Raw genomic sequence first — 22,635 nt, forward strand, 5'->3', positions numbered from 1 at the left:
AAGGTTGGTCCAAATATTGGGCATGGAATGAGACCCCAAGGCCCTTTTGGGCTGCCACATCCGTGGGTTGAAATCAATGAAAAAGACCCCATAGGTCCAGGTTAGCCTGGCAGCAGGGGCCACAGGATGCTGTCTTATTTTGTGGAAACATTGCTGGCCTCCAGATTCCTGAGTGAACTCCAAAACGCAGAAATGCCAACATGACCCAGGCTGCTCTCCAAGCTCCATGCCTGTGTCTATCCACAGGTCTCTCTAAGCAACCCACTTGGGCACTTTGTCCTGAATGAGAACACTCACAAAATAAAAACCCCAGAGATGCTGGGTTAGGAAAATGACAGTTTTCGGCAGATGATCTTGGGACCTTGGTTGAAGGTTTTATGTTACTGCTGGAAATGGGCAACTATGTTCAAGCAGCTGCCCTTCTTTCAGGGGCTCCAAGCCCGTCCACTGGGCTGGCACATGGGGCCTTTCTTCACCTGCTCAGGCCCACATCGAGGACACAGCTGCATCAGGAGGGTGAATCAACCCCAGTACCGAGACAAAAAGGAAACGCAGCCTGCCTCGTGCACTGCCCCTTCATTCTGTCCAGCCCACATGGTCTGTGCTGCTGGGCCTGGTAGGTTGCCAGTGGGATGTGTGATTTCTGGCACCAGGAGTCAGGAACCCATCTGATTTATTTAGATGTGGTGCCACCATTGGGTGGGTCTCCTAAGGTTTCAGTGGCTTTCCACTTTGGAACTTCCCTTCACTCCACTCCCTAGAGCCCCTGCCAAGCCTGCCATGCTTCAGCCTGCTCCAAGCCAGCCCTAAGAATCTACTAATTAAAGGTTTTCCTTTGGCATCTTTCATGCAGCAATTTAGGAAACTCCAAGGCAAGTCCTAATCTGAGGACTTCAGCCCAGGTGGTATCACCTGGTTTGAACATAGGCTTTTGACCCCAAAGCCTTTGGGGCACCAACCCATTCCAGAAGTTGTCAATCAAAAGGGAGAAGCAGGTTGGGCAAGTGTCCTTGGTCACCCCCAAAAGATCTACTCTTTGGTCTTCACATCTGCAGTCACTTTGGCCGTGGCTAAGTGGTTTTGTCTTCCCTTCATCCTCTGATTCCATACCCTGCTGTACCCACCCGGCAACCCCGCAAATTGTAGACGAGCTGCTCCTGGCCCTTAAAGTAAACAGAGCCATGGCACATGGCACTTCTTCCCGTGGTGACCTCCACCACCCTGGCAGTGGAGAGACATGAATAGAGCACGCCTCAGCGTCTCCTCCCAGACGGCCACTCTCAGTGATTCGGGGCATTGATGCCGCTCCCTGGGGAAAATTGCCTTCATGTCAGCCCCTAAGGTGATGGAAGAAGGCAGCTATTTTTCCCTTAAAGCACAGGAATGATGAAGGTAACAGCAGTTGTCATTTAATTGGGTGGTAATGTGGGAGCCATCTATTATAGGAAGAGCTTCTGTGCCAGGGATGATTGACTGGAAGAGGCTGCCTGAAGAGCTATGCTGACAGCTCTAGTGCTGTAATTAGTTTCCCCAGCAAACGATGCTGTGATTGGTTAGCAATGTCTTCCATGGGTGTGAGGAAGGAAAGTGGGAACATGGGAGCTACATATGTGCCATCTCTGTCTTTCATGTAACTTCCAGAAACCTCCTCCTTCCTAGATGACAGCATCTACCCCATAGTGGGGGGTGGGGAGGACAGTGAAGACAGTATCTCAGATGTCCTTCCTAATCTTTCTGGGAGATGGTCCATCCTTTAGCACCTCCCGATCTCATGAGTTCATTCAGTCCAGCATCAAAGGACCCTTTGCTCTCCATGCTAGAAGCTGCTGACTTGTCCTTCACCCGAGTTTCAGCCTGAAGCCATCCCTTCCTCTCTATGGCCCCACGGACCTCCTCATTCCAAGCACCATTCCCAAGAATGCTGGACCACTGACCCTTCCCTTGGTCCTCCTATCCCTCCTGACCTTTATGTTTCATGCCACCTTGATAAGTTATCCCTTCCTGTCATCTAAAGTCTTCATTCGTTTCCCTCCCATTGGTCCATTCATTCTAACTTCTCCACACACTAGAGGATGGAATTCTCTTCTGGCTATTTGTGTGAGGATATTTTTGTATATTTCACCCAAGTCAACACTTACTGAGAAATTTCAGTGCATATAGAACTTATATCAGATACCAAAAAAACACACTGTATCCCTTCCTGTTGCTTCTCATTCCTGTATGCACTTCAGTGGTCTACATATTGTAGGTATTCATCATATCACTATATCAAAGCCATTCCCTTATCTTTGGTTTTGAAAGCTTCTGCTACCAAGCCACAGAGAGTGTAATCATCCCCTTCATCCAGCCTTCTCCCTGCCTGAGCCCTGAATGTCCCTTCCCAGCTCTGAGTCTTCTCATGTTTTTAGTCCCAAACGGTGGGTTCACACCCCCTATCCCCTTGGAATCCACCCCATCTCTCACTTTTCCTCATTCCCTGTTGGTCTTCTTTTCTCTCTTTCCTTCTTCAGTCAGAAGGAAGTGAGGCACCACATGAATAAATGTCTTTCCCAAGGAAAATATATTTTTGGCTCTGATTAGCACATCATTTTTCAGCTTGAATAACACCACTCTCCATCATTTTATTCCTGTCAATTTTTAAGCAATAGCTTAAGCAGTAGTAGGTTGTTTGGGGGCAGCCAGGAAAATGAGCTCTGGCCCAGGAGCCCCAGACTAAAGGAAATCAGACAGCAGGCCCAACGGCAGCAGCATAAACTCTCCATTTCCGTTGTTTTTTCTTTCCATTTGGTTTCCATGGGGCCCTGTGTTGGGGGCAGGGAGGACTTCCAAAAGTACTGATTTGTATTCTTTAGAAAAATAAGGAACCAAATTTCAGGATGGCAAAAAAAAAAAAAAAAAAAAGAGCATTAAGAAATGTGTAAGGGACCAGTATCTAAGAACTTTGGGTGCCTATCATTTCCAGAAACCCAACTCCAAGGCTAATTTTGAGGGTACCTCATTGACTGCCGTTTCTATCTAAGTGCTCTTTAATAGGTATCAAAATCCAGAAGAGGCTGTACCTTCAGGACTTGGAAATATTTTCCATCCAACTCACAACCCAGAATTGTAATGTCCTATTTTGGTGCTGAGATTGAGAAACTCCTCTCCTTTAGGGTTTTTTGGGGTTTTGTTTTTTGCTCTGTTTTGTTTGAAATTTTATACTACCCTGTGATATTTTATTTACTCTCCTTTAGGTTTTAAACAGTCCTGTGATTCAGCAAGCCAACACGCTTCTGTGAGTCATCCATGTTTTCTGGGCTTTAACACTGGGACCTATGACTGAAATTCACTAAAAGGAAACAACTGAGAACTAGAAATGGGCATGGCAAATCACAATTCCTGAGGGCCAAAGCCGATGAGCCTCTGAGTTTGACAGACTAAACAAAGTTGGGAAGAAGGCACAGTATATCCATCTTCCCTTGCAAGCTCAGATCCCCCTGATTCTGGCACCAGCCTGAGACACCATCTTATGTCTCATCTTTGCAGGACCTCTTAGCTAATTGTCAAGAAATCATGGAGTTTTTCTTTGCTAGCCCGAAAATAGACACCTTCAAGAGTATTTGCCTTTTTATAAAAGCTTCTTGGAGTTGAAATTCACCTCTAATGGTAACATGTAGTGGGGAGAAGATGGTGTTGGGTTTCTAAAATCACACCATACAGGGGATGGACCCACCCCATAGCGTGATGGTGGAGAGAGGGAGAACAGTGGGTGCATGCCTCCCCTCTGCCATCGCGTCACAGTGCACTGTCCTAAAAGGAACAATGCTAAGTATCTAAAACATTCATTCATTCATTCAAAAGATATTTGATTGAGTTCCCCCTGTGTGCCAGGTACTATCCAGGTGCTAGCAAGACTGCAGCAAACCAAACTGACAAAAATCCCTGCCCTCATGGAGCTCACAAATTCTAGAAACACTAACAGAACATATTAACATATGAAGTGAACTATGCAAACAGTGAACAAAACTCATGGTTCTGTTTTTTCTGTGATACTGTAAAAAAGACTTCAAAGTTTTGGACAAGATAGGCACTAATAAGAGTACAATCTCATGGGTAAATCTATTTCTACCAGGTCATTTGGAGGCCCACCACCTGCTTCCTCTATCAGGCATACTTTTCCCTGGAAAAACTGGTCTAAGAGCGGGTCTACCTTCCTCTGAAAGCTGGGCAAATTTTTACCCCTTTATAACCATTTCTTTAAGTGAGCCCCAGTTTCCTCCTCTGTAAAATGAAATTATGACCAGGGATCACGGACAAGTTTAACTGGAATAATATGTAAGACAGCACTTGGCACCATGCTTAGTGTCAGGTATGCAAAAAATTCATTTCTGAGTCACCCAAATGTCATTCCTATCAGGTGTCAGAACCGCGCATATTAATCCAGTTGCCCTGTTAATCCACACTCCTCCCGCCCCTCCGCCTGGGATCTCTGCCACTTCTCCACCTCGCAAGGGCCGCTTCATCTTCAGGACCCTTCACACTCTCCCTGACAGAGCTGGCCCTCCCTCCCTCCCCGCTGCCCAGCGCTGGACCACACGCCTCCCTTACAGCGAGCAGCAGCTTCTTTGTAATTATTTGTTCACTTTTCTTTCTCCCTTACTAGATTTTGAACTCTTTAAGGGCAAGGATCATGCTGTGATCTTCTCGTTCAAGTTTATATCTCTGTCACATGCCTAGCACATGAATAAATAAGATGAATAAATACTTATCGAGAGAATAAATAAATCGATGATAATCTCATAGCGAAGTGAGCCCTCAGTCACTGCGCGCTCCACGGCTCCTGTTCTTTTTAGTGCACGATGTGTGCTTAGGGGCAAGAGCTCGCCAGATGAGAAAGAGCTGTTTTGCAAACCCTGAGAGGGAAAGGGAGGTGGAGGTATCTCTTCAGTAAATAAAAAGCTGCTCATTAGCTTGGTGGCTGGCCCCAAACTGGAGTGAGAACTGGTCTATTAGCACAGTCCAAAAGGGGCTGGTTATGGGCTCTGAGCCAGCAGAAGGGGGATGGGCAAGAGTGGGACGGAGGTGGAGCCGGGTCACGCACCGTAGCTGCCTGTGGGGTCCCTTCCACGTGCCCCTCCCTGTGGACCCAGCCTCACTCTCCACGTGGCAGCCGTGAAGCCCCAGTAGGCTTCCAGGCCTGGCTTTGCCTCTTGGCCTTCAGTCTATGGGCATCCTCACCACCTCACCTTGACCTCTCTGAGCAGACACTTAGGATGCGAGCTGCTGGGATTACAGCCGTCACACTCATGTCCATTCACCTGAGGTCATCACCATCAAAGAACACCAATGCCAGAATCTTCCTCCACTGTAGCAGGAGGAAAGCCAGTCCCGTGTTCCTGACGATAAGCCCATGGCACTGCAGGACCCCAAGTGCCTTTTAAATCACCAAAAATATCAAATACTTCCAGTGTAACTATCCCATAATGTGTACTTTACTAAATTTTAAGTCTTTGAAAGTTGGTGATTTGTGTATAATATGTCATGGCGCTGGCCCCAGATTTCTTAGCACGACCTTCAAAATTCTCTGCAAAATGCTCCCGAACTACCCTCCTGGGCTTATCTCCTCTGTGCGCCCCCTGTCCCTTCTGCTCCCACCGCCCGGACCCCTCCACACCTTAGGGGAGGCCCCGTGGGGTTTTCAGCTGATTGTAAGTTCTTCTGGGACCTACTGCCGTATCGGCATCATGGGTGCTGGGAAACCTCGCCCTGGCCTCTCCACCCAGCTGTCACCTTGGGCTGTCAGCTCTAAAAGAAAGCAGAGCCTGGGAGAGTAAAGGCCATGAACGCTTCTTCTTCGCTGCAGCTTTCTGGACAACCCTCCACCCCACCTCCACCCTTGCCGCCTCTGGTTGGTGGAAGCCCTCTCATCACCTCCTGTGTGGGAAGCAATCTGGGGGTCCCACAGGCAGGCGGATTCCAGTGTAGTCTTGGTGGAGCTTTCCCTCTCCCCCAGCCCTAGTCCAGAGAGACTCATTCCTCTACCCTCTGTGGTTAAAACAAATCATAAAAATGATAAATCATAAAAATGACGCAATAAAAGGCAAACGTTGTCAGAGCTGGGCGTGGACTAGGGTGGGGACAAGGTGTGGAATGAACCCTTTGGCTCCTGGTGGGCTCTGCTGGGCCAAAGCACTCTCTGGCTAATGTCTCTCGCGTATCAGGGCTCATCTTTCTGAACATCGCCCAAACCCCTTCCCAGGCCCACCCGACTCGGGAGTGTGCGGGGCAGATGTGGAGACAGAACTGAGATGTGCCCATTTGCTTCTGATTGGAAAAGGGTGGGGTGTCTTTGTGTGCCTCACCATTCAGACATTCTTCATGGTGCTATTTTTATCAACAGTAATCATTAAATTGGTGTCAGATGGGCTGGTCCACTTCCTTACACCGGGGCTGGGTGATGGGACTCTGCAGGTTTTTCCAGGCAAAAGATGTGGTATGTGGCCCACATGAACGCACCTCTGGAACCCTAGGTCTCAGAGCGAGTCCCTCTGGCCCTGGACTGTGTTCCTATGGCAACGAGAGCAAGGTTCCTCATCACTCCTGGTTCATTCCTGACCCGATTCATTTAACAGACATATGTTGAGCACCTTCTAAATGCCAGACATTGAGCAAGACGCTGGGGACTGACAAAAAATATGATCTCTACCTCCTAAGAGACATGCATTTCGTGAGAAAGGGTTGTCGCATGAAGTGGCAGTGTCTACTGGGCTGTGCCTATCCCAGAAACACAGTGGAGGGAGGATTTGTTTAGTCTGGGCCTCACAGAAAGCTCCATGGAGGTGGTAGCACTCAGCCAGGGCTTCAGAGATAGAGTTAAGTGGATGAAAATACAGGAAAGGGAACCAAGGGCAGAGGCATAAAAAAATGACTCCATAGATTTATCCAAAATCCAACTGTGAATGCAGCTGTCACCATGGGAGTCCCAGACCCACACCTGCCTGGAGCCTCACCCTGGGAGGTTGCGAGGAAGAGGGCTTCGGGGCAGGAATGCCATCTCCTCACTCCCAGGGCCCTGGCCGTTCTGACTCTGGTTTCAGAGTTTGGCCCCTGAGCAGGGCCCAGCAGCCAGGCTTGGCCTGTAGTGGCTAAAGTGGCTAAGGGACTCAGGAGGTTGAAGTTAGACATGAACCAGGAACCTCCACTGCAGTCTGCTTGCGGATCTTGTGATTGAGAACTTAACTCTCAGGTTAGAACTGGGGCCTCTCACTAGACACAGGTAACGAGGATGAGTCATCCTATGGAGACTAAGGGCAGAATTTTCTAGACTCTAAATCTTTGAGTTGGGATTATACTTCTTTTAACTACATGCCTGGAAATTCAGGGTGAAATTTCACAGAAAACCAAAATGGAGCATAACAGGAAAATGGGCAGAAATGTGGCCCTGAATGATGGCAGAAAGTGCTTTTGCAGATGTCCCCGGACATCCAGGGCTTGGCGCTCTGGTTTTCATTTCCTCTGACCAGACATTCCAAACTCCACCCACCACGAGTCACGTGGATGCCCAGGCTCAGGCCCACAGGGCGCGGCGGGTGTCACTGAAAGGGCTTCCTCGGCGGCTGGCGTCGGCCAGCTGGAAGAGCCTGGGGTCACCTGTCTGGTCAGGAGCCTCTCTGCTGTGGGCCTCTTTGGCTTTGCAGTCTGACTAAAGTGACAGTGAAATTAATGGGATCCTGATGCTCTGACTGAGGCCATTTCCCTGTGTCTCCAAACAGAGATGAGAGAGGAAATGTCATTAGGACGCCAGGAGGCTTTTGAAATTTTCAAGAGGGACCATGCTGACAGCGTCACCATCGAAGACAACAAACAGATTCTGAAGCAGAGGTAAGGCTGGCGCGGAGAGCAGCTGGTCCTCCAAAGCGTAGCTGGGCCAGCCTAGAGAAAACTTGATTTCTGAAAGAAAGGCACAAGGTGTGTGCAGTTTCACGTTGAATGACATCCAGCCTGGTACACTTCCCTCCCATACGTTAAGCCTCATCATGCCAGTACCACTGGGTAAGCAACGTTAGAGCAGGGCTGTGACTGACAGCCACAATTGTATACAATTCTCACATCCCACATTAATTCTCATCAGCCTGGGACTCTATTGCTATTTCACTGCTCCAAAGGCAAAGGAAAAAAGTGTTTACAGACCAAATGATACATCTTAGAACTCTAGGCCCTCCGGCTGCTCAGGAAAGCCGTCCTGTACTTCTTGGTCAAAGGAAGTATTCACATGCACATCCTGTGACCCGGACACCTCTGGTGTGTTCCCCAGGCCGGAAGCAGAGCAGGCTACACCATCTGCTGACAGGTTGTCCAGCAAGCCTGTGTTCTGGACCCTTTAGAAAAAACTTAGAGGTACATCATTTGTTTCAACTAATCCATGAATTCGACGCATGTCCTCAAACTGGACGTGTGGCTCTAGAGTTCAAAAACTAGAGTTCTAGACTGCGAACTCTCAAATGTCACATATGACTCTGCATCTCAGCACACAGTACATTTTCAAAAACTATTTGTTGAATTAAAATGAGATCCAGGTTTGAGAGTCATATGTTTATAAATGTTTCAAGGAAGCATGAGAAGGGGATGAGCTCTCTCAGGAAAACATGTGGAAGTACAAGGGCCTGGAGGGTAGAACCACAGGGAAAGCTTTCAAGGAAAGAGGTGGGGGGGTAGGGAGGAGGCCATGAGGGAGACTGAGAAGAGGGGAAGAGCCAGCAGGAAAGACCTGCCTGAGAGCCAAGAGGGGAGACGGCTCCCAGAAGCGTGTTGTCGGGGGTGTCAGATGCTCCAAAGAAACAAGCAGGAGGCAGCAGGCAAGTGCATGGGGAGCTGACAGCTGGAAGAGCGTGGGTTGGGCGCTGGGAGGGAAGGGGCAAGTGAGAAGGAATTGAGCAAAGGAGAGAGGGCGAGCAATGTGTTCAGAAAGCCCGTGAGAGGTGGGAGACATTTGTAAAAGAAAAAGGGAAGTGGCCTGAGGAGAAGGGGAGTTGGTTTCAGAAGGTGAGAGAGTTGGGCAAGATTGTAGGCCTCAGGCAGAAGCAAGCCAGTCAGGGGGAAAGAGAGAGCGAGAGAGAGAAAAACAAGGGAAACACTGACCCAGCAAGGCTCCAGGGAGCCGGGCGGTAGGGAATGTCAGAGGGAGGGGGACCTGGAAGGAAGCCTGAATAGAAAAACACAGCAAGATGGGCTGACGCGGATACATTTAGAAGTGGAAGGAGAAGTGGGGAAAAAGAAAAAGGAAAGGCAAGCTGCACTGAGGGCCCAGCCCGGCCCGTTGACCAGTGACGTTTGCACTTGGGGGGCGTGGATCCCAGATCACTTTAGGAATTTAGTGAAGGCCGGAGCAGCCCTCTGGGGCGCAGTGCAGCCCTCCTAACCAAAGAGGTGTCTGCACCCCCTGTGACCCAGCAGTTCCCCTCCTGGGTTTACAGCCATCATGCCTCAGTATCTATGGGGATTGGTTTCAGGACCCCCATAGATACCAAAATTGGCTCGGGCTCAAGTCCCTTATATAAAATGGGTAGTACAGTCGGGCCTCCAAATCCACAGGTTCCGCCCACGGATCCAGAGGGCCGACTGTATCTCCCGAGAGGGTCTCACGGATTCAGGAGGGGACATACACAAGGATGTTTACAGCAGCTCTGTTTGTGGCCGAGGAGCATTGGAGACCTTGTGGGCGTCATCCCTGGGGAAGTCAAGAGGTAGAATGCTGGGGAGCTCTCTGCAGGCTGCGTGTTGGGGAGTCGGATGTGGCAGGTGGGAGATGGGTTAATGCACACATACCAACAAGGACAACACTAAGTAAGAACACACAATTTATGTAAATTATAAACAGATGCACACAAAGCAAAGAGAAAGAGCTGAACAAAAAAGTATACTTTAACCTACTTTGACCGTAAGAATGGCTGCCTCTGAGGGGAGCAGAATGGGAGCCCAACATGGGATATGAGCGATAGATGAATAAAACAAGGGGGTGGGGAGAAGATAAAGTGAATCTAGGGAAAGCTGAAGACTCTGTCCCCAGAGAAATGGAATATGCACATCCACACAAACTTTAGCCTGTGAATCCAGGGGTTTCACAAACTTTCCAATGCTTCTCCGTGGTGCAGGCCATGTATTTTCAGCAGAGTCAGTTGGACGTGTTGAAGCAGGGCACCTTGTTCGTCTGGAGACAAGCATATGAAGCTGGATGACAGCTGCCTCGTCCAGTGACTTCTGAGGAGCTCTCAGCTGTGTCCACACCTCAGGCTTCATAGCTTATATGGGCGCCTCGTAACCCTTGCTTCACAGTAAAATGACCCGTGGAGCTTGTAAAAGCTACCAGATCCTGGGCCTGACTCCCCAGATATTCTCACTGAATTAGGTAGAGGCTGAGCATCCATTCGTTTCAGGATTCCAACATGCCACCAGGTTTGAAAACCACTGGCCAGACAGAGACCTTGTCCAGAGACCTTGAGACCCAGAACCTCTGCAGGAAAGCCTCAAAACTCCACAGGTTAAACCAGTTACCAGGCGACTCCTCTGCACGTACAGGTTGAAGAACCACTGGCTTAGGAAGAACATAATACTTTGTCTTCCTTGTTCTAGATTGGCATGGCTCCAGGATCGGCCTTGTACCCTTGAGTTTAGGTCTTTCTCCAGCGGGGGATGGGTTGAGGGGATGGCAGGGATGAGGGTGTTGTGGGCTTCCAACACAGAGCTCACTTAACTCTAGTAGAATTAGTAGAGTTCTGACAGCCCACGGGACAGATGTGCTTTGGGGTTCAAATACATCTAAATCACACAGGATGGGCTGGTAATAATGGTGGTCCCATCTTCCTTGTGGCCATAAAGCAAAGGAATTAATGAAATTCACACAAAGCTCTCCTCTGAGAAGAGGTTTTCCCAGCAGTAAATCAGTCTTTTAAAATCAAATGAAAAGTCAGGAGGCCAGCCCACATTTTTAAAATGTCTACATCTGTTCAATGTTACCAATTATTAAAGGAATATTTGGTACTGGGGAGAGTAAGCCATGACCTACTCTTTTCTCAGGATTGGAACTTCTTTTGCATTCATGGAGAGTATTCAATTATCAGATATTACACGCTCATAACTGCGATGGCAGAGGACAAAGAGAAATGTTTTTATATGAAAACAAATAACTACAACCAGTGCTCCCATAGCAGACATCAAAATAAAGCCTGACTTCCATGCCTCCCTTTAGGAAACGGTCTGCAGTAACCCTGATCCCTTCCACAGATTTGCTCCCATTCCCTCTAGTGACCAGGAGCACCACGTGGACCATCTATGGGAGGACTGACCGGTCCTGGGAATACAGACATGTGCCAGAGGGGTGTTCCTCAGGGCAGCATTAAATTGCTGTTCCCTAACCCTACTTGTAGCAGACTTCCTCTTAGAAAGTCTTACCTTTCTGATAATCCTCAGCCACCAAGACCCACGGGCCTGGCCTCCCGCTTTATTCCCTGCTTCTTGCGTCAAATAACTCTGCCATCCGATGGCTCAGGCGTTGAGCCGTCCTGTTGGAAAAGTCCACGAAAGAGGGGCTTAGGACCCCACACATGAACCTTGGTGCAGCTCAGCCTTGTTAGCCAATGGCAAGTAGCTTCTAAGCTCAAATATAGGGACTATTGGTGGCCCAGATCCCTTTGAATTCCCTCAGCTCCCTCAGAGTGCAAGGCTGATGCAGAGATGCAGGAGGGGACCATCAATGGCTCAGACTTAAGTGTTACTTAGTAGGAGCGATTTCTTCCCCTTCTTGCCGGCACCCTTTGCTACCCCACAGGGAACTTCTAGCGCATCTCAGCTCTGCCCCGAGTCTGGGGAAAGTTGTGCTGCCTGCCTGTGACAACAGAAACAAGATGTTGGCACATTAATGGGATATTTACCCTTCGGTGAACTAGAGCACGTGAGCCAATTCTTAAGCCGGATTTTTCAATAGAAGACAATTCAACTAGAAGTACGGTTGAAAATCACTACATTTTTCAGGCATGACTCATCCTCATAGTATATAATAATATGAAGAGAGGCTGGAAACCCCATGCTTGGCAAATTCCAGTGCCCGGGCACCACACAGCTAACTTTCTTTTGTGGCAGATCTTTCATGCAAACTGAATCCCCTGTCACTGAGTCCCATTAAGTAACAAAAGAATAAATAAATGGGGAGATTAGCTGCAATTGGAAAGGAAGGCGTTGATAATGTGAACTAAACCAAGAAAAGCACCCCTTCACTCAGTTGGATCCTTCAGATAGAGAATAGAACAGCAATCTAACACCAATGGGAAAACTGGACCAAGAGTGGCGAGAAATCTCGTGGAACCATCTGGAAATAATGTCCATGACAAATAGGAGTTCCCTGGTTCCTATTAGACTCCAGTTTTAACCTTTATTATTTTGCCATTTGTTTTTTGTATTTACACTTTGTCTCCAACAAGAATTATGAACTCTGAGAGCAGAGATTAGATTAGAATCTTCTAAGCCTCCCACAGTTTTTTAAAGCAGTGCTGGCCACAGAAATGGTACTCAAAAACACTGCTTTTTGGCTTGAGAATGACAATTTGAAATCGACTTTGAGAAATCTTAGCAGCCAAGAAAACTGTGTGAGAACTGCTTCCTAGAAGTAGGTGAATGCAGCAGCGGCTTCCTGAGAGTCAGGGGAGGAACCGCTCAATGGGAGACAAGAGGGCAGCCATCTTGATGGGGAAGTGGGATGAAATTTTCTATTTCGGTATTTTTAAAAAGTGTAAAGGAAGTGAAAGGTGGATCTTCATCACAATATAACAGAGGCAGCCAAAGTACCATGTCAGGGACAAGTCCACAGAGGAAAGAAAGGGCATAGACACAGACTATACAGACATACGGTCTTTCTCTCTGATGGGGAAGAAAATTGGATGTTTGTTCACTCTATGAATAATCAGCATATTAAGTTAATCGCCCTAGACCAGAGGACAGGAAAGACTGAAAGGTAGGAAATAGCCCAAAGGCAGGCAGCATGAATGCAGGGAGCTGAGCAAGCAGTGGTTGAAGTGGTCTGGGGGAAAGCGACAGCTCCTTCCCAAGGCAGGTGGAGTAGGGTGAAGCTCAGTGGGACGTCAGGATAGGTACTGAGGACATAGAATGGGCGAGACTCCAGGGCTGAGTGAAGGATCTAATGGAGAGCAGGGCAGAGGATGGTGTGCAGGTTACTGGCATGAACACCTGGGTGAGTGGGTGCTGTGCAGCGAGAGGAGAAAGGATGGGAGGAAGGCAGAGGGGTCTTCAGGGAAGGGCATCAGTTCTGCTCTAGATCCCATGGGTTTTAAATATCTGCAGGGCATCAAATGGGCAATTGGATAGCGGGTCAGGAAATAAAGCAGGGCCGAGAGGGAGATCTGGGAGGTGTCCATAGAGGTGACCGAGGAAGGCACTGCCTAGAGTGGAACGAACGGAATGCCCAGAGAGAAGAGGTAGCTTGAGGAGAGAGTCTAAGACTAAACCCTGACCATTACCAACATCTAAGGAACAGGCTGCAGAAGAAAAGCCTGAACAGGAGACTGAGAAGCAGCAGCCAGGGAGAGAGGGCAAAAAACGGAGGTGGGTGATGTAACATGCAAGCCAACGGGAGAGAATTGTCTCTACTCTGTGGACAGAGCCTGGCGCACAGCGGGTGCCGTTGGGTGGGTGAGGGCTGGATGTCACGGGGAGCCAGGCTTGTGAAGGAACAGCCAGAGCGCTGTGTTCCTTCTCCCTTCCAAACCCAGGCCTCGCCCCCAGGTAGAGCTTTCTCTGCGCGGGCGGTGGGGGAGCAGAGCAGTCTGCCGGACCCCACTCCGGAACTGCCCCCAGCACCATACGCTCCTCAGGTGGAGCCACGCGGAGATTCCCCGATAGGAATGTTTTGGCACCGGGAGTAGGAGACCCTCAGGGGCTCACAGGTGGTAGTGGTTGAGTCTCAGCGGCTCCCGGGCACCAGCCTCCTCCCAGCAGCCTCAGATATTGTCCAGGAGGGCGGCACCCCTGGGGAAAGTCGGCACAGGTTCAACCACCTGGATCACATCCCTAATGGCAATGTGCCCCTTTTAGAAGCTCAGGAGTCCGGAGGCTCCCCGAGGGAAGATCAGAACGCGGGCTGGGGCGGGAGGAAGGGGAGGGGGCGGGGCTGAGGGAGACTTGGGCTGGGAGGTGTGGAGGTGCAGGGGGCCCGGGAGGAACAGGGCAGAGGTGCGGGGGCCACCTTCTTTCTCATCTCTCCCGTCATCCCTTACTCCCCTCCTTCCCCCTCAGGGCTAGGCTTCCTTAGGCAAGAGTTGGTCTTGACAACCGGAGATCAGGAAAACATGTGGGTGGGGTGGTCTGGAGCAGTGACAACTGCAGCCTGAAGGGAAAATGGTCTGGCGGAGACAGGACGGCCCTCAGCCCGCGCCTCTTCAGTGGGAAAGCCCTTTTTCGCTCGCGCTGGGCTGCAGAGGAGAGCATGGAACAGCTCGTGGTTCCCGGTGGTGTCCACCAGCCCTGGTGTGGGGCGGCTCTTTGGAGACGGTCGACCGCAGCACTAAGTAGCTCCTCGCCGTGCCCCCTCAAGGCACACGTGGGCACCGCCCGGGCTGGGGAGCTCCCTTCCAGGCCTGTCGGAGCTTCTCTGAGCCGGGCTGCTGCGGAGATGGCCCATTCTGCCTGCAGGATGTTCCCTCCTCCAGCTCTACTCTGGTTTCCTCCAGCATTGACATGCATTTCAGCAGCTTTGCAGCCCTGCCCTCGTGTCTTCCTCATTCCCAAGAATCTGAAGCTTCCAGAACTCTCTGGAACAGGCAATAAGAGGGGCCACTCATTGAGCAATGGAGGACTATCAAACCCCATGAAATCCTAGGTATTGGGGATGGACGCAGCGACCACCAAACAATTAGAGCCCCGCACTTGGCAGAACTTCGTATGAAGATAGTCCTCATCTGAGTGGCCCGGACCAGACCTCAGAGTCTGTCTGCCCAGGGGACAGAGGCCAGAATGAGCCCACAGAGCCCAGCACAGTGATCTACACATGATATGAATGTTTGCTGAGCTGAATTCAGTCTTCATGGCATCAAATGGGATTGCACTTCTCTCTGGAAGGTGACAGGCACTAGCTGAGGAAAGGACATATGTCATCTGTGATGAGCCTGAACACGCTTAATAAGGAGGCAGAGGTGGAGTCCCAAGAAACCGAACACTCAGAGAAAATTTAGTCCCCTTGCCTGGAAACATCTGTCTGCAATCTCAGGCCCAGCAGACACATTCGGAAAATAGCAGTAACATCATTCACGCCTCTTTTCCACCGAGCCTGGAGGCTTCGGGGCACTCTGGCCTTCGCTTATGTTGTTCCCCTGCCTGGAATGCCCTCTTCTCCCCACTTCCTCTAACAAACTCCTGCTCGACTAAAGTGTTTATGGATGAAACAATGCGACATCTGAGAGTTACTGGGATCCAGAAAGATTTGGGGATGGGGCATTGACATTTCATAAGGGCCTGCTGTGTGTAGGGGCCTGGATGGCATGGTTTTTACAGAGGCCATTTCCTACACTTCTCCAGCACGAGGTTGGGCTCTCAGGGGGCATCTCAGGAATACCTGTTAGAAAATAGGAGTCATTAAGTAAACTCAACACAGCATCTGGTGCACTAGCGGGCAGCAATCTAAGATAGTGGAGAAGTTTCTGATAACATAGGGAAGGACTAATAATGCGAAGTAAAAACAAAAAAACCAAAGCACAAAAATCATATATATGGTATGATCTTAACTCTGTAAAAACTGGCCAGAAAGAAGACTGGATGGATCTCAAAATGAGCTTATTTCTGGCTAGGGGATAATTAGGGATTTTTTCTTCTTGTTTTTATATTTCCAAAATGTGATTGAACATCGTATATAACAGGAGTAAGCAAACTCTTTCTGGAAAAAGCCAGATAGCAAATATTTTCAGCTCTGCAGGCCCTATAGTCTCTGTCCCAGCCACTCGACCCTGCCTTTGCAGCATGAGAGCAGCCTTAGACAATAAACAAACGAATCGGTGTGGTTGTGTCCCATACTACTTGATTTACAGAAACTGGTGATGGGATGGGTCTACATCATGACCAGCCATAGTTTGCTGGTCAGAAAAAAAAAAAGGATAAGAAAAAAAAAATGTTCTTTAAGTATTCTTTGACTCTAAGATCTTGGCACTGTGATTAATAGAGCACAGTACAGAAGGCTTACAGCCGTGCTTTACTCTGGTTCCCTTGTATCATAAAATACTAGGAATCAAAAGTAGATTTGATAAATCTACATAAATTAGAGACTATGAGAATGAAGTTCTGTGCTGGAGAGAGGAGTAAAAATTCACGATACCAGTAATTAATACAAATTTTATCTCTACTTTTAAGCCTAATATATTTCATTCATTTAAATTTTCTTTTATGTCTTTCGATAAAGCTTTATAATATTTTAGAGACCTCTCGGAAAGCTCTTATTTTTAAAACATAATTTAGGATGAACAGAAAAGGTTAAGCTCTCATTTCTTTTTTTTTTCCTCCAGATTTTCCGAAGCAAAGGCCCTGGGAGAAAGTATAAATGAAGCAAGAAGTAAAATTGGTAAGCAGATGATATTCTGTGAGCCTCTTTCACAGGCCATTTTCCTGGTGAAAATCAGGTCATGATGTGCTTCCAAATAGCTGTGAGGATGAGTTTCAAGAGGTCCCTGCCAAGGAAGCCGCTTTGAGAGCACCTCTCCTTGGAAGTTTGTCATCTCTCCTACCATCCATCAGGGAAAGCACTTTCTTTTGTCTAGAACTTGAACTTTTCGTCCTCATACAGCCTTGAGCTCTAGCATCCTAATGAGAAAGTTTTGCTTTTCCTGGTGTTTTCCAGCAATAGCCCAACTGGTCATAACTGTACAATTATAGTGACATTTCTCATTTTCAAGTGCCATGGAACACTTTTACACCTCCCAGAGCTTATACTTATTGTTTTTGGCCCAGGTGTGCAATTTTCAGCACCATTTCAGTAAGCCGCCTGGAGGATGAGAGGAAAGAATGAGTCACTGTGCCTTCCCAGGACACAGGCTGCCCAGCAGGGCTCCCCCACTTAAGTGAGCATCCCTGGACCCGTGAGGTTAAGGCAACAGGCAAACTCGAAAATAGTATGCCTCAGATCTTTGTCAAAGTGAGAGGAAAATGCTTCTTTCACACCAGGCTAGAAGACACACGGTGACCCATCTCCCAGGCTGGGGCAGCTTCATGAAGCTGCAACTTCCCTGTGGCTTCGTCTCTGTGCTAGGGAAAGCAGGAGTTACCTGGTCACAGCTGACTCCCTGTGTCCCCCTTGTCCTCACCTTTCTCCTCTCATAAGTGAGGACAGGACGGAAGCCACTATGAATGTGCCTTTTGGCTTTTCCTACAGAATATGGAAGCTCACAATAGCCTCAGGTCACTTCAGTTAGGGAAACAGGGAGCCCCACATTCTCTTCTGTGGCCTGAGCGGAAAGAGTTGAGGCCGCCAAGCCCTGAGCCATGCCCAGTACCAGGCCAAGAATCTCCAGAGTCTCAGAGATTCTTGACTTAAGGTCGAGGATCTTGGATGGAGGAAAAATGCATCTTTATTTTCACTAACCTCTAACTGCAGTTTAGCACTCCCTCCAATGATGAATGTCGGCAGCAGGCCACAGTAGAAGTAGCAGCACCTGTCACAGCGGAAATCACAGACATTTTCATTTCACAGCACAGTTAGCAGACATCATAAAATATCTTTTCTACTCATCAGTACTTCAAAATTACAGGAGTTATTAGACTCACCAGTAGATCTTGTTATTTCTTTTTTTTAAATTTTATTTATTTATTTATGGCTGTGTTGGGTCTTCGTTTCTGTGCGAGGGCTTTCTCTAGTTGCGGCAAGCGGGGGCCACTCTTCATCGCGGTGCGCAGGCCTCTCACTATCATGGCCTCTCTTGTTGCGGATCACAGGCTCCAGACGCGCAGGCTCAGTAATTGTGGCTCACGGGCCCAGCTGCTCCGCGGCATGTGGGATCTTCCCGGACCAGGGCTCGAACCCGTGTCCCCTGCATTGGCAGGCAGATTCTCAACCACTGCACCACCAGGGAAGCCCCAGATCTTGTTATTTAATGCATTTATATAAAAGCACATAGATATTTCTATATCACAAAAGTTTTTTAAATTTTGATAACTACTTCAGTGTAATTGGTCTCTCTTAAAATCCTATGTAAAACTCCTTTCTTGGCGTGAATTCTCAAAACTCCTAATACTGCATGAAAAAAAAATTGGGGGTCAGGAGCACTTTTCTAGAGATAATATCCATAGTTTATCTGATTCTCAAAGGGGTCAGTGACCCAAACCAATAGCAAGGGAAGGGGAAGCAGGCTTAAGTGGATCCAGAGCCGGCTTGTCAGAATTGTCTGACTGGAAGTTCCTAACGGTCTGTTTGCATCCCTGGGGAGACAAGAAGGAAGGACCTTTTATAAACAGTTTCTGCCCAGAAAGTGATAATAAAGTTTTGCTCTTGAAAAATATCTAACTCTCTAAACCAAAATGAAACTGTTCCAACACTAATGAACTATGCTAATTATGGAAGGCACCAGTGGCCTATACTAATACACTTAGTGTTTCTCTCTGAATACAATGAGTTGTTGTCACAAATAATTCTAAGTTCACCATAATTTTGGTGCGAAAACATACATTGATGAATCCTGTTTGCCACATTCTTGAGATTAGGCAAATTGGAGACTGCCCTACAAGCTGCCCAAGAGGCAGGGGCCTGGGGTCTGAGGGATGTAATTGATCTTCCAGAGAGGGTGTCTGTAATTTACACACAAAGAGTCCAGATACACTAGAAGAAACCCTGGGCAAGTAGACCTTTCTGTTTTCTAGATAATAATAAGTAGGGCTCATACCAGTGTTAAAATTCAAACGTTTATTGCTAACGAGAAAGTGGCTGCTAGTTCAGTGGTGCTAATAAAACCAGTGTTACTCTTACTTCATTCTATGCAAATAGTAGACTAAGACCCATCTCCTGGCCAAGCATCTTTCAAATGTGCTCTTGATCCAAGGAGGGCCCAGGTCAGTGGATCGCTGAGACTCAGCCCCATTACTCAACAAGCCCCTCACAGTGCTTGACCACAGGGAGTAGCCCCTCCACCACTGCAACTCAGACACAAGGTTAAGATTAAGGAAGTACAAGGTGGAACTTGTACACATATTTAAAATTTCCAAGGCAACCTTGAAGGAAACTGGTTTCAAGAGATTTATGACATTACTGAGTGTATTTTTCCTAGGGGGAAATTAAATCAAGTGGAATTTTCATTCCCCTACAAGTCCTTTAATTAATCTAAGAGTCAGGAGGTGGGAGCGTGGCACAGATGTACCATGACTTGCGTGGGATGATGACTCAGCTCCCCTCCCAAACTGAGCCACATCCTGCCTCTGGGCCCCGGGGCAGGAGTGAGATGCTGGAGGGTGCACATGTAATTGGCCTGCCGAGCGGAAATGGAAGCTGTGCTTGTGATCTGCACATCAGCCAGCCCACACGCTTAGAGTTCAGGTTGCCACTGTCTCTTCTCAGGCAATTTGCTTTTTCTCTGACATCGTGATCTCGAGCTGCCACTTGAATTTCATTCTTAAAAATCCCTAAAGGCTATTCATTCAGGAGTGACCACATAATATCTAATTTTTACATGGCATAATCAGTCAACCGAAACTTCCATATTATTTCCTTTTCTTATAACAAGCCAACCCAAACTAGGTAGCTTAAACTCTTGCCACAAACTCCTTTTTTGTCCTTCTCTGTACACCATTTACATCAGTCCTGATGTTGAAACAAGTTGAAATCAGAAATGGAAGAAATAACCAACTTAGGATCTCCCCAAAAAATAACAGTGTCTTTCTTTGTTTCAAAAAGGAGAGCCATTTTCATTGCATTTGCCTGTCCCATACACAATAGCATTTAGGCTGCTTTCCATCACATGGGGCTGTGTTTTGAACACATTCATGTATACCCACCTCCATTCATCATATCTCTAAAAATGCCATTAAAGCCCAAACTGTAGGGAAAGAAAGAGACGGCTTCCAAAGCAGCGGCATAAACCAGGCCATTTTTCACTTATTAAAATCCTGGCGTTGGTTTTTCTATATCAGTGAGCTACCCCTGGCAGAATTGTCTTTGGCAACAAAGGACAATGAATGGCTGTTCTTTGGCTTGAGGCCCACCCTCGACCAGTCCAGGAACCAGCTGCTGTGGAGGCAGGTGAAAGAGTCTGACTGACACGTCTGGGCACGTCTTCGCCCTCCACAGACCCCTCCAGGCCTAAAGGAAAATGCCCATCACAGGTCGCTGCACAGAAGCGTTTTCACCGGGGAGCCAATCAGTGATCACTTCAGAAATCTCAGGCAATGTAATAGAAGTAGCTGTCAGAGAGCAGGAAACGCTAGAAAAGCTAACGGAACATTCTGGAAGTTTTCTTTCTCCTACTCCACATTCAAAGAAGGACCCCCAACCCACCATTTGAACAGTACCCTTTTTAAAAATGTTTCTCCTGAACATTTGGGATTTGGGAAAATCATTACTCAGATCTGGGTCTCCATCAGCAGAATACATAGGACTATTTTCCGTTGTGCATTTTCTGTACTTTCATCTTCCACTGAGGTTTACTTCTAGACCTACCTCGTGCATATTGGCTTCTAGTATCTCACCCTGGCCTAAAGGAAAGACTGTATCCAGATTGTCTTGCTAGGCTGTGAAGACCTCTATCAAGTCTATCCTTTTGTTACCATTTGTCACCAACTCCGAATAACCATCACACCCCCAGCAGCTTCATTGAGCACTGACTCTGGGCCGTGTCAAGAAATTGACAAGCGCATTATCTAATTTAATCCTTACAGAGAAGAGTCATTACCTATAAAGTGGATATTACCATATGTCATAGAGTCTAAAATACACAATTTTTACAGTCTTAACACCTCTGAAGTCAGGAAACATTTGACCATCCACTTGGCCATTTTTTAATTTTAAAAACCTCTGTAATGATACAGGGTCTTACAATTGATGTAGTCTAGATTCTATGAAATATAATATTATCATTATTTTGCAGATTTTTTAAAAACAGAGTTTCAGGGAGGTGGCCTACTAAATGGCCAAGCTGGAGTCAAAGTCCATTTCTGTCCAACTCCAAAACTTTTAAATACAGTATACTATCCCCATAAATTCAGATTTATCTGACTCTGAAGTTTTTTCTGAGTTTAACATTTCACTAAGCTGTTGCTCAGTTTTCCTGAATCTCTGCCCTTTATCTGATGTGCCCAACAAAAGGCTCACACTAGACCCTAGCTCATGCACACATAGCCCAAGAAGATGAAAAGGATCTTTGTAACATGATTAATGATAGGTCACCTTTTGCCCAATGGGGCTCAGTTGCAGGCGTGAGTGGGGTCTGACACCCAGCCTACCCTTGCTCTCCATCCCATGTGCACTGGCCCACAGTTGTATCTGCCCTGGGAAGAGGCGCCTTTTTCCAATTTGCAGAAAGGTACACTGCGGGCTTGCAGCATCCCTGGTAGGATTCAGCGTCCCACATTTCAACTATCATTTTCAGTGGTTTGGAAAATAGAATAGAGGGGTTGTATTTTCAGGCTCTACACAGTTCCAGCTCAGTGGGTTTACTGATGCTTCAGAAAACATGAGAGAATTCAAAGCATAAACTTAGATGAGGTTTAGTAGGAATGGGTGTAATGAAGTGCTTATGCTTAAGTACCAAAACCAGCACCAATAAATTGGACTAGAGAAAGCCTGATTAAGGGCAGGCATAGAAATCATCAGGGACCACAAAATAAAAATATGTCACCATAAAGTGAAAAAATACTATGTTCTCAAAAGTAAGAAATATGAAAGTCGAGACGTCCCCCTTTCACTCTGCCCAGCATTTCCAGGTGCGCTGTGTTTCCTCGGGAGCTCTGCCTCTCTACAGGAAGAGAGATGGTTCAGAGAAAAGCAACTAAAGTCATGATGAAAAAGTTATGAGGTAGATTTTTTGGCTTTATTAAGTAATCCACCAAGTTTATTTTAAATAATAAGCTCTGCTTGCCTGTTAGAGTATTTAGTTTGATTTTTCTAATTACTCTTATCAAACAAATTTAATTAATCTGTGTTCAGCTTGTATTGGCCAGGATGTTTGGCTGTAAGCATGAAAGGAAATTTATTGTCTCATGTAACCAGGAAATCCAAGGAATACAGTTGGCTTCACATGCAACCTCTCCCCTCCTCATCCTCCCCCTCCCTCTCCTCTCTCTCTCTCCCCTCCTCCCATCTCTCAGTGCTACTCGACTAGGTTCTCTGATAGCCTCTCCGCATTTAGTGGGAAGGTGCCTCTGAAAGCTCTAGGCTTACGTGGTCTATAGAATTCATAATCCCAGTAAACAGGGTCTTTTCCAACAGTGTTGGCAAAAGTCCCTGGAGGGAGGAATGACTGGCCTGGCTGAGGTCGTACACCCATCTCTGAAGCAGTCCCTGCATCCAGGGGAATGAAACACTCTGACTGACTGGTCCTAGATCCTGTGCCCACTCCTCGGGGCTTAGCCCATCTGCTCCACACAAGCTGAACACGATTTTTAGGGAATTAAAGAGGTATCTTTCTC

At 47.5% G+C, this 22,635-nt stretch overlaps 1 protein-coding gene across 1 annotated transcript in view; it reads left to right on the forward strand.

Annotated features, from left to right (window-relative positions):
* Positions 1-22,635, forward strand: part of KIF6 (kinesin family member 6) — a 404,162-nt gene that overhangs the window by 307,424 nt on the left and 74,103 nt on the right. The window contains exons 14-15 of the mRNA XM_082414114.1: positions 7,752-7,860; positions 16,536-16,591. Of these exons, the coding sequence (XP_082270240.1) occupies positions 7,752-7,860; positions 16,536-16,591 (165 nt within the window). The remainder of the gene's footprint in view (positions 1-7,751; positions 7,861-16,535; positions 16,592-22,635) is intronic.

This window comes from Balaenoptera physalus (assembly GCF_965194825.1).
Source record: "Balaenoptera physalus genome assembly, chromosome: 11".
Lineage (NCBI taxonomy): Eukaryota > Metazoa > Chordata > Mammalia > Artiodactyla > Balaenopteridae > Balaenoptera > Balaenoptera physalus.